A 12357-nucleotide genomic window follows, 5' to 3' on the forward strand; every position below is an offset into this window, starting at 1 on the left:
CCCTGGAGAAATTTCAACTAGGTTTAAGGACGATGATTGTCTACACTGCCCCTTACTATGAGCGGTGCCTGGAAGGTATCATCCAATGCTCTAGTTAGAAGACCGAACTGTCCTTCATCTGAAAACCTTTCCATAACAACAAAAAAGAAGAGGGTTTGGGGAAGGCCTCTCAGGAAAGCCAGAAGGCTCTGTGTGTGTTTGGGTGGCAGTTTGTAGTTCGGACGATGCATTTTTGCTTTTTTCTCTCTGTTTTTACAGATCCAGTAATTCAGATATTCATCGGTTTTAAGCCAAAAAGGGCCCATTTTGCTTGTTCAATCTGACCCCCTGCGCAACCAGGCTTGGAAGGATTAGATTTTTGTCAGCAAACATCAGTTTCACCACACAAACTGAGACCAAATATTTCCATCGATAATTGAAATTTATAGCTAGGCAAAGTAAGAAAAACGCTGCTTAAAAATGTTTTGAGTCAAAATCCAGTGACTAAGATTTTGTATTATGTTACAAGCAAATGAACGGCAATAATTTATTGTATATTCTTACAGGGGATGTTGACAATTTGTGTTTTAAAGGTTTATAAAGCTTTAACTCTTTTAACCTCAAAGTCTATTGTTATTAAATACTTCCCCCCATAATTTACCACAACTGTGAACATTTAAATCAATTAAAAATAAAAAAATGCTTAAAAATAAGCTTTGATATGGTCCATCATAATTATTTAGAAAGATGAATTCTGCCAACCCTATGCTCAACACAGGCCAGAGATTCTCACCCCATGATTACAGCATTAAGCAATACCACTTCTAATTGTATCTTCTTGGAAGAAATGTCTGATCTTGACTTGGAGGCCTGGTCTACACTTACCTAGCAATTCAGCGGCAGTTGACGGGAGATACGCAAGCTACGCAGAGTAGCTTTCATAACTCCCAGCAACTGCTGTGCTTCCATTCTGCAAGGGGTCTTCACTGCACTGCGCCGACAGGAACCGTGCTCCCATCTACGCAGCACTATGCCACTTGAGGGGGTGATTTTACAGACTCGACTTCTGGATCGATTGAGTGGGTCTTCACTGGCCGCTCAGTTGATCCAGTAAGATCGATCTTACGGCAGCGACTTTGCCACCGTCAGTACAGACATGCCCTAAGACTCCAAGAGATGGAGAATCCACCACACCCCTTGGTAAATTGTTCCCATGATTAACTACTGTTCCTTTTCAGCTTTGGTGTCCTGAGCACAGGAGAAAGATTGATTCCGTGAAACGCCCCTGTGCAAAGCTTGAACCTACTGGCCAGCTGTGGTGCAATTTTGTTAATGGTGATGTAGAAAGGGAATAAATATACTTGGTCTCACAGAACCATGCCTTATGATTTTGCCTGATGCTCTGTTCTTTCACTCAATATTTTCATATATATTTTATGGTTCAAATTTCGGGAAGCTCGCCCTTTCTTTGGTGTGCAAAGGAAAAGAAACTCAATATTCACTTGAAAGTTTCCCACTTGGATCACTTGTGAGCACATTTGATTTCCTGAGTTTTCTTCTCTCCTCACAGACTGGGGGCCAAGGCACAGCTTGCTGTCAGTTGGTTTGAACGTGTGTTCTTTCCCTGATCTGCACAGATAGCTGATTTTGCAGACCTTGAGAGAACAACCCAGTGCGAATTGCTGCAGGCGGAAATGTTGTTGCCTCAGTAGCGCTGGTTAGGCTCCTCAGTGTTTCTGTCCTTGAAGCTTCAAGGTTATTAGTAGCAAGGACAGCATGTTAGTTCAGCAGACTTTGATGTTACTGATAAAGAAAGATCACAGGCACAGTTCAGTGACAAAGGCTCTCAGACAGGCTTATTGCTGTCCAGACTTGGCTCTAGCGCCCCGGCTCTGTGGTTACAGGTATGCTAACACATGAGTGCCCTGCAACAAGGAACGGCTCAGTCAGTGGCAGGACTTTCTGCTGCCCCCTTGGCCAAATGAAGAATTAAGGCAAAGTACCCCGACATTTACAGGCTAAAACAAACTACTAACGTACCCATTTTGCATGCCACCTCACATATTTCATGTCATCTGTTGGTTATTGTGGGCGGGGAGACAAAGGAAGTCAGCGCTGGGCCAAATTTTGGGGGGGTTGGGAATTGGGCCCAGGCTTTGGGCATGAACTGTCCTCCGTGGGACCCCTGACTTGGGCTAAAAAGTACTACACAGGCAATAATTACACAGCAGCTTCCCAGCCGTGGAGTTAGGGAGGGGGGGAAGTAAACGCTGAAGCAGAGCAAAATGACCTGACCAATAGATACCATGGTAATGGGGTTATAATGTCGTCCCCCCCTTCTATTCCTCCCCTCACCATCTGGACAAAGAAGTGTGTTATCTCTTCTTTCTCAGACAGCATGTCTGTTAGAGAAAACTCGGGATATCTCTCCCTAGTTCTTCCCGTGCAGTTGGATCGTTAAGGTGATTTATGGTCATTCCTGCTGTCAAGATAGCCAAATTCACGGCGAAAATGCATATGTCACGCAGGTCAAGTGGTCAATAATAAACCAGGGTGGGTATAATTCTGTGCCCCCCATAGCCATTAATATTCATTGTATAGCCATTTATATCACCAAATAGGGGTTTCATGGGGAGTTGTGGAAATTTGTGTGTTTACATATTATTTTAGATAAAAAAGGTGTAAAGTAGTGAACTTGGGGCTCACTTCGTTGGACGTGTGGTGAAGGGGAATGAGTGATTTACAGGATGTAACTGAATAAATGCTCCTTATCGCTCCACCCGGCTCAATCTTTCTTCACTCGACCCTGCAACATTTTGGCGCAGCGAGCAGGATGCCGGGGTTCGGGACTGATCACCCCGACATGGAAGCGGGTAAGTGTAGTGTTCCATTCGGCTCAGCTCCTATGATGCGGTCCTGGTTGGACCACTGAGTGGAAAAGGAGGGTGGTCCATTCCTTCCTCCTGTGAGCGCTCCTGAGGAGCCTGTTTAAAGGGGATGGAGGACACCTTGGGTAGTACAAAAGCCTCCAAAGGGAGGAAGAAAGCTACATGCCTGCAGGGTTTGATGACAGGGATTTCCCTGGTGTGGAAGGAATCTGTTGCAGCTGCTGCACGGATCTCAGCTCTGCAGGATGTGGCTGACCAATAGCGTGTGCTGACCTATCAATCGGTGATGGCAACACAGCTGGTGGAGAATCGGGCATCCTCTGCACAGGAATGGGAGGATCAGGCCCTTCAAGCTGAAGCTGCTTTGGCTGAAAAGAGCCACTTAACAGCAGCCTCTCCTTCCACCCCTGATCTCTCTAGGTCAGGGAAGGCAGTGCTCCTGCCTCTATATCCGTCCCTGTCACCCCTTTCCCCGTCTGCCCTCCCCTCGACCCCCCGCCCCCTTCATATGAGGCAGCGGGTGAAAGCCCCGTTTGCCTGGTTATGGCCAAGACCATCATAACGGCCACTAATGTTGCTATTCCCCACAATCTGGTCCACTGTGGACGTGGACACACACGCTCTGGCTCGGACAGGGAATGCCCAGCAGGAAATCATAGTGTCGACCCTGGACCCCTCTGAAAGAGCAGCTCTGATCCGGTAGATCGGCCCCGTGCCAAGGGTTTTTAACCCCTTCCTCACCTGGCTGGTGGGGATGGAAAGGGCAGTGGAAACTCTGGAGGTGGGTGATGTTCCGCGAGTGCAGGATTCAGTTTTGGGACCTCTCGCCTCCTGCATTCAGACGCAGGATTGAGAGTATCAGGCCATCACTTCTGATTTAGTGGCTACTGTTTTGGGGATTCGTAGCTTAACTGCCGGTCTCTCAAAATTGCAACCCCTGCCCAAAGGATACCCCATGGCGGCTATTCACTGCATTCAAGCATAGGTAAAAGTCTGGCAATCCCCTTTCTCAATCGTATGGCAGATGCCCACTGGAGGAGGACAGGATACCAAACTGCTGGAGGCATGCAACAGGTTTTGGTCCTGCTGCCTGAATTAAGGGACCATCTGCAGCTCAACCGCAGCCCCCTCCAGGCAGGCCAGCTGTGAGCCTTAATAAATGCAGCCACCACTTGGTTGCGTCAAAAGGGCTGTCAAACAGAGGGTCGCTTGGGACAGGTGGAACCAGACACGGTTACGGGTGGGCGAGACGGCAATTGGCGGTTGCAGGAACTGGAGGAAGAAACACAGAAGCTTAAGACCCTGCAGGTGCCTCAGCTACATGGAGGGGCAGTGCAGAATAAAAATTCCATTGACCTAGATACTACCCCTAGGTGGGGGGGTGTGGATTACCTACAGAACCTCTCCAGTCACTGTGGTGAGTGTTTACACTGAAGTTCTGCAGCTGTGCTCCTGTAGCATTTTAAGTGTAGACATAGCCTATGTCCCTTTGAGAATTTAGTCCTTTGTGTTCTCACTTACTGTGGAACAGCCAGACCAGGAGGGAACAAAGCAGGCCTATTTCCAGCACGGAGTCACACAAGGTGAAAAATGACGAGGCATTATAGTTTATTGATTTAATATTCATCACACAAAAGGAAAGAAGGTTGTAAAGTGTTGTTGTCACACACAGCAGAAGAAAAATGATCTGGAAATTAACAAGTAATAAAATCTCACAACAGGCCAGATTCTAACTTCAGTGTAAATGTGGAGTGACATCATCAGCTTCAGAAAAGTTACTCCACATTGACCAGGTGTGTAAATAAGATTGTAGCAGGGCTTACAGCTGGGCACAAATTTCCTTGCTTACTTTCTTTCCCTTTGTAAAGTAGGAAACCCCACAGAGAAATCTTGCAGACACGTTTGTTTGCTAGGCAGCTGTAGGATTTTGATTCTGCACAGTGTCAATTTCTGTGCCATGTGATCACTGATAAACCAACATGTATGTATGTCTATCTTACGAATTCTATCTATCTAGGAACATTTTACCAAATTCATTATCCCACAGCCAGGGTGACATTCCCAAAAGGATTTGGATTCCAACTGCCACCATAGGCACCTGAAGCCTAGCATCAGGATCCTCTGGGAGTCACCAAACCCCCACTCAGCTGTCACTGAACCTTTCAGGTGTCTTAGCGCAGTTGACACCTAAGTTCCTGCAGTAAGTTTCTAGGTGCCTCTGGGCATGAGCAGGGCTGACCTGCTCCTGGCATACAGATGCTTTAGCCCCACAGCAGTGCATGAACTGGGGGAAGACGGACGTTCCTCCACACTGCTCACCTGCAGAGCCCACTGCAGTAGGTGAGTGAGACTGAGAAAGGCCTGTCTTTCCCGTGTCAGGAATCATTTGGGGCTTAGGCATCTGGACACCGAGATGGAAGCTGCGGTGTACGTGCCCCAAGGTAGAAACAAAGGCACCCAGGGATATTTTACTGCAAAAAACTTAGGTGCTGAGGGAATTTAGGTGCTACAGGTTTCTGCGGCAAGTGAGCAAGAGTTTTGCGAATCTCAGTGGTGCCTAAATCTGGGACATATGCACCAAAAGTGGCAGAGAGGTGCCTAAATCCCTTTGTGAATCTAACCCCAGGAAACTAACTCCTTCCTGCTGCACTCAGTAGTCACCGTGTACAGGATCGTGGCCAATGTGCCATTCAGGGCCATGCACAGATTTTCCGCCCTTCATGAACATGAGCCAAACAGCGATGTGGTTTTAAAACTCCTTGGTGGAGGAGGACACAATCTGCTGGATCTCCTCCAGAATCATCTTCTTGTTGTTGGATACATTCATCTTTGCTTTCTTGAGGAGTTGTTTGACATCATCATCTGGGTAGGACATACTGAAGGTGGGAAACTTATTTCTGAAGTTATCTATTTCACCTAGGAATAAAACGGGTGGGTAAGTGCCAAAGAGAGGAAAATAGTGGTACTCGTTTTACACTTTTACTGCTCCCAGAAGCATAGAATACAGGTGTGATGCTGTCTAGAATAGAGGTGATCATCTATAATGTTCTTGATATCAATATTGCAAAACTACAATCATTTATATGAGATAGTCCGTATCAGTTACCATCGCAAAGGCTATAATTTGCTAAATATGATAACGTTTATGTGTAGGTATCATCTTACTGTTATAAACTCTGCATATGTATGGTATATTTGTATTTCAACTTATCTGTGTTTCTGGGTGACACCCAGACAGGAGGGCAGGAGCACTAAGCCTGCTTAATGGCCCATCAAGGGAACTCACAGGTACAAAGAATCCAGTGAAAGGACCCAGGGGTTGCACCCTCTGAGTACCAGGGCATGTAAGAACATGCCTAGGGGCAGGGGAATCTGAGGCTTTTCCATGCCATGTGCTGTGGGGCTGTTTGGAACAAGCCACATGGCAAAGGGACTAAAAGACAGCTGCACCATCCCCATCTTGTCTTCATTACTGCTTCCTACCTCAGGATCAACTCATCTACAACTGAAGCTGTGAAACAAAGGACTGAGACCCATCCAAGTACTGGATGTACACCAGAGGGACTATACAAACCTGCAAACCCCACAATTCTGCTGAGAATTTGATATATATGGACTTAAAGTCATTTGTATGTGTCCGATTGCTTTGACCATTTATCATTTCTCTTCTCATTTGTTTCTTTCCTTTAATAATAAACATTTAGTTTTAGGTGCTAAAGGATTGGCTGGCAGTGTGGTATTTTGGGTAAGATCCAAGCTAATATTGATCTGGCAATGTGGCTGACCCTTTGGGAATCAGGAGAACATTTAGGTAAAGGGAATAGAGTTTAAATAACTGATCTTTTTACTGGACCCAGTTGGTGATTGGGAGCCAGAGACTGAAATGCAGTAAAGGGGACTGTGTATTTCTTGCTTCATGATAACCAGTGTGGGAGATCAGAAGATCTGTTTGTGACTGGTTGCTGACTAACTGCAGTGTTAATCACCAGTTGGGAGAATCTGCTCTCCTTTTGCAGCCTGCCCTGGCCTTTGCATATTCAGGTGGGCTACCCTAGGCAGGGAGGAGTCACACCAGGTACCTGAAGAGGCAGGAGAACAACATGGCAACTTCTGAGGTTTTCACAGAATCACAGAAATGTTGGCCTGGAAGAGACCTCAAGAGGTCACCAAGTCCGTGCTGAGGCAGGACCCAGTGAATCTAGACCAACCCTGACAGGTGTTTCTCCAAGCTCTTCTTATAAACTTCCAATGAGTCTGACGGCAGCTGAGTGGGGATTTTGTGATTCTCAGAGAGGCCTGATTCTGGCATTTAGGTGGCTGAACCAGAAATTAGGTCAATCTAGCCCGTAGAACTTTTGAAGAGCGGCATGCAGTTAAGTTACCTGGACAATTCATGCTGTTGAAGAGCGGGAAGTGCATGACGGTGGGAACGTCCTTTCCTTTGAAGATATAGCAATCAGAGGGGTTATTTGGGTTCTTCAGCTTTTTTTTATCTATCTTGGGAAATGGGATCTGATTTGCCTCACAATACGTGGCAGTTTTCTTGATGGTCTGGGAAGGAAGGAAAAGTGATTTTAAACTAAATTAATTAAAAAATGACCATCTCCACTAATAAAATGCAATGCCATGATATGGCCACGATATGCTATAAATTTAAAAATTTAAAAAAACCCTTACCTTAAGTACAAACCTTCCAAGGACCCTCTAAGGTACTGACTAACAGAGGGCCTCCATTGGAAACCAGACAAAATCCTGTTGCTATTTCTATGTCAGCAGAATTGTTGTGTAACAATGCGTATTCTGTGGCTGAGGCTTTCAAAATCTCCGAAGAGATATGGATAACCAGTTCCCACGAAAATAAATCCCATAGTTGGCTTTTGAAACCGCAGCTAAGGTAATAAGCAGGAATCGAGCCCACCCTTCAATCTCCAAAAGCAAAATTGTTTGCTTCTTTGTGTCTTTGTTTACAAATTCTCCCATAGGAAAACTTGTGTTTGATGAAAACAAAGTAGCAAAGTGTTATAGTATCTGGAGCCACTAGAGAGAGACAAAATCACATCTGGAAAAGGGCTATATGTGAGGATGTGGTTAATGAGCTTGCAGAGTTCTAAAGGACTTATTGGAACTCAGCAGCATCACAAAATCATAAAAGATGAGGATTGGAAGGGATCTCAGGAGGTCATCTAGTCCAACCCCCTGCTCCAACCCCAACTAAATCATCCCAGCCAGGGCTTTGTGAAGCCAGGCCTTAAAAACCTCTAAGGACAGGGATTCCATCACCTCCCTAGGTAACCCATTCCAGTGCTTCACCACCCTCCTAGTGAAAAAGATTTCCTTAATATCCAACCTAGACCTCCCCCACTGCAACTTGAGACCATTGCAACTTGTTCTGTCATCTGCCACCACTGAGAACAGCCTAGCTCCATCCTCCCTGGAACCCCCCTTCAAGTAGCTGAAGGCTGCTAAATCAAATCTACCCTCACATTTCTCTTCTGTAGACTAAATAAGCCCAAGTCCTTCAGCGTCTCCTCATAAGTTATGTGCCTCTGTCCCCTAATCATTTCTGCTGTCCTCCGCTGGACTGTTCCCATCCTTTCTGTAGTATACATTTTCACTGACCCCATTTCCTCCTTCTAAAGTGCTCTTGGTTCTGTAGGCACTAACAGAAATAAAAAGTAGTCATACCTATTGATTACCATTTAGGCCATCAGATAGGCTTGTGATACACACAGGGACACATCTGTGGAGTGAGCAGTTGCCATTTTGTATATAGAGGAAGCTGAACCTTGAGGAATTTCCTCTTCTTCCATGATATCCAAAGGGAAAGAGAGGTCATATTGACTAGATCATGCTCGGTCACACCCCAAACCCAAGTGATGTTGTAGAGAATAAGTTAGGTATTACCAGTGGATTTTATACCACCACATGCATCAATTTGTGATCCAAATGGCACCTTGAGTGAATCCAAATTACTGCTGTTAACAATAGCATAACCTCAGCAGGTCGCAGGTCGGGTCCTGGGTATTTGTGCAGTGCCCTGCACAATGGATTCTTGATCCTGAATGGGGTTTTGGGACACATCACCGTAAATAACATAGTTACCTCGAAAGGATCCCCGGCGCTGAAGTCGAAGGAAAGAATCAGTTTCACTTTCCTCTCTGGACGCAGGACAAGGGGGTAGGCGGAATTGATGGCAAGGCCGGCATCGATCAAGTGGATGACTTTGTCCCTGGCCAACCCAGTGGAGTGAGCATCACCTGCAAAAATCCATCCGAGTGTTGTCTGAGGCAGTGATTTTTTAAAGGGGTCACCATGAGTTAGGTGCCCAAATCCCACTGAAATTCCACATGCATTTTCAAAGGCACCTGGATTGGCAGATAAACTCTGAGTGGGATTTTCTAAAGCAAGTTAGGAATAAGGACTTGCAGCTAGCCCTGTTTACATGCTAGCTTAATCCCCCGGGAGTCTAACGAGCACAACTGGGTCCCAGATGAGCCACCTGATTAGCCCGACTGCTCAGTTAGGTGCAGGGATCTGCAGACCTACTCTTATGTCCAGCAGCAGGACGTTGGCTGCTCAAAGCATTTAGCCATGGCTGTGATAGCTCCTGCTCCTGTCCTGTCTCCAGCCTTGCACCCGCCTCGCCTTGCTCCAGATAGCTGGCTCTCATGCCTGGCCTCTGACCCTCAGCTCCGGTCCCTGATCTTTGACTCCTGCTCTGACCTCAGTTCCGATTCCTGGCTACTGATGGCTGCTGTAACCACTAGGCATGATCGACCATATCATGGTCACTGACAGGCACCTAATTCCATTTGAAAATAGTGGGATTTAGGTGCCTAACCTGCTTGGGTAATTTGTAATGATCACAAGTGACCACACTTGCAAAGATGGGCTGGTGTCCAGAGAGATGCCCAGCAGGATTTTCAAAAGTGCCCAGGACCCAGATTGTTAAAGGTAATTAGATGCTGCTATGCTCAGTGCCTAACAGATTTAGGAACTTAAATCTCAATTTTCAAAAGGAATTTAGGCACGTAGGAGCCAAAGTCCCATTGGCAGTCCATTGTCCTAAATCAGTTCAATGTTGAGCACAGCAATGCCTAATACATTAACAATCTGGGCCTAGGTATCCAACTCCCATTAACCCCAGATGTCTCTCAATATCTTTAGGCACCAACATCTCGCCCTAAGGCGCCATGAAATACCTCATCTTAATGTTGGGAAATTAGCCTCCAAACCAACTTGGTGGCACATGAGCATCATCATCCATAAACTCATTTTTGAATGAGCTTCTGGTGAGCCTCCATTTTAGGACAATCTTGGTGCCTTATTAAGAAGCTCTGACTCAGTGCAGATTCAGCCTCATACTAAAACCAGTCACATCTAATGTTTGCTTTGACCCTATTTCACAACAATGTGGGGCAAACATAGCAACAACACTTTGACAATCATCTGTCCACATTCCCTTCAGTTGCATTTGAAGTGACTTTTAATTACTTTCCACTTCAAAAGCAATTAAAGCTGGCCAAAACATGAACATAAAATCCTCCCAACCAGCAAAAATGTTGACATTTCAAAATTATTTTCATTGCCCATCGATAGAAGTTGACTCATTTTCTGTTTTTCGCAAACAACAATGATGGATAATTCAATTCAATTATTTCCCAGAAAAATTTGACATTTTTTTTCCATGAGAAAGTTGATTTTAGAAAACGGCCTTTTGCCACGTGGAATAAAAATGTCAGTTGAGAAACGTTGAGCAGATCTCGAGAGTACATCTTGCTTTAAAAATAATTGTGGACTCCTTGCAGTTTCACTCTAATAAAACCTTAGAAACTAAGTTTCCACTCTAGCTATTAGACAGTGATAATGCAAAACCAAAACAATCAGAACATTTTGTTGGAACAAAACCCCAAATTTCCCTTTTTGCTGCTACTTTTACAAGCTCTCTCTTGTGCACACAGATGTTCATAAGGCTGTGATAATTGTCAGAGTCCTCAACACCCTTCCTCTGGCACCTTGAGAAAGTTATTTCTCATTTTTGCACCCCCTTTCTCCATTGGCTCAACGGAAAAATTAAAACCTGTCACCAGATAATATGGCAAGAGGGGGTGGGGGACAATAAATATGTAGGATACTAGATACAGAATTAATTATAATTTTCATGACAATCTTCAAAGCTCTTTGTGGGCTCTCCCTTCCCAACCCCCATCCTCTGTTGAGCTTAACACCCATTACACAGTATAATGGCCACGTTGCTATTTCTCACCCTCTGAGGCCTCCTTTTGCCCATTATACAACACAGCTGTCCTTTTCTCATTCTTTTCTGTTTAATCTATTGACTGTCAAAACAGAACCTTGAAAAACAGAGCAATTGTCATGCCAGATGTATACACAGATGTGGAAAGTGCCATTTTGCTTACGATATTTGTATAGAAAGTTATTGATGCTCCCCCACTTCCAGTGGCAAACACAGTTGTAGATTTTCCATAGGAAATTATGTCCACTCCATATACTTCCTGTTGGGCAAGAAAAATCAGGCTAAAAATCAAAGCTGAAAATAAGTTAAAATAAACAGCTAGGGGAAATGTGTAGACATGTTCATAGAATCATAGAAGATGAGGGTTGGAAGGGACCGCAGGAGGTATCTAGTCCAACCCCCTGCTCAAAGCAGGACCAACCCCAGCTAAATCTGTCTTCCTTTTTTTTCTCTCGGTTGTTAGTAGGTGTGAGAGGGGGCAGGGCCACAATGGAGGGGGAAAAAACAGTGCCTGATACAGAGCAAGTCTCCAATAATTCTGCCCACTTTCAAAGGGTGAGGGACATGGACAGTTTTTGGGCTCATTGAGTAAAATCCTGACCTGGTCTGCTCCTGAAGCAGCAAAACTGACCACTGCCCTTTGCAAGGGGCATGTGGTATGTGCCCACATGGGATAAAAGCTGCAAAATTCCCAGCTCCAGGATCTTTTCACACAGAGATTTGAAATGTTGGGGTTTGGTTCTGAATCAGAACTAAACCAAATTTCAAAATATCAAACTCAACCCATGAACCAGAATCACCTCTCGGCCCAGCTCCAATCCCATCAGGGGCAGTGGGACTGATCAGAATGGAAGAACAATGAACAATGGAATGACTCACTGCCTGTGTCCAACTAACAACTGGACTATGATTGTAATGGGGCAACTCATGCGCTTAAAGATAAGCACATGCTTGTGAGAAATTGATGGAAAATATTCACTGAGATCTCTTTTAGAAATAATTCCTTCTCCTTGTTTGCATAACCATACCTAGCACAGTTGACACGGAACCAGCCACTGGTTCTGTAATAAAATAAATAAAATAATACATTAATTAATTGACTAATGAAGTCATTAATAACATTGCATTGCCAGTAATTCTGTTGAACTTAACAATTAAATTTACTTTCTCACAGGGTAGGATTTGCGTTTCTTTGCTCAAAGAGCCCTGCCCTTTACATGTGACAAAAGCTGT

At 44.9% G+C, this 12357-nt stretch overlaps 1 protein-coding gene across 1 annotated transcript in view; it reads right to left on the reverse strand.

Annotated features, from left to right (window-relative positions):
* Window positions 1–5616: 5616 nt before the first annotated feature.
* The window catches only part of LOC137144881 (cytosolic phospholipase A2 gamma-like), a 34679-nt gene continuing 27938 nt past the window's right edge, over window positions 5617–12357 (reverse strand). Inside the window, exons 12-15 of the mRNA XM_067535367.1 lie at window positions 11288–11379; window positions 8970–9124; window positions 7250–7418; window positions 5617–5783 (exon numbers count right to left, since the gene is read on the reverse strand). Coding sequence (XP_067391468.1) covers window positions 5617–5783; window positions 7250–7418; window positions 8970–9124; window positions 11288–11379 — 583 coding nt within the window. The remainder of the gene's footprint in view (window positions 5784–7249; window positions 7419–8969; window positions 9125–11287; window positions 11380–12357) is intronic.

The sequence above is a fragment of the Emydura macquarii genome, unplaced genomic scaffold, assembly GCF_026122565.2.
Source record: "Emydura macquarii macquarii isolate MOO-44397 ecotype Brisbane River unplaced genomic scaffold, CSIRO-AGI_Emac_v2 contig_3487, whole genome shotgun sequence".
Lineage (NCBI taxonomy): Eukaryota > Metazoa > Chordata > Testudines > Chelidae > Emydura > Emydura macquarii.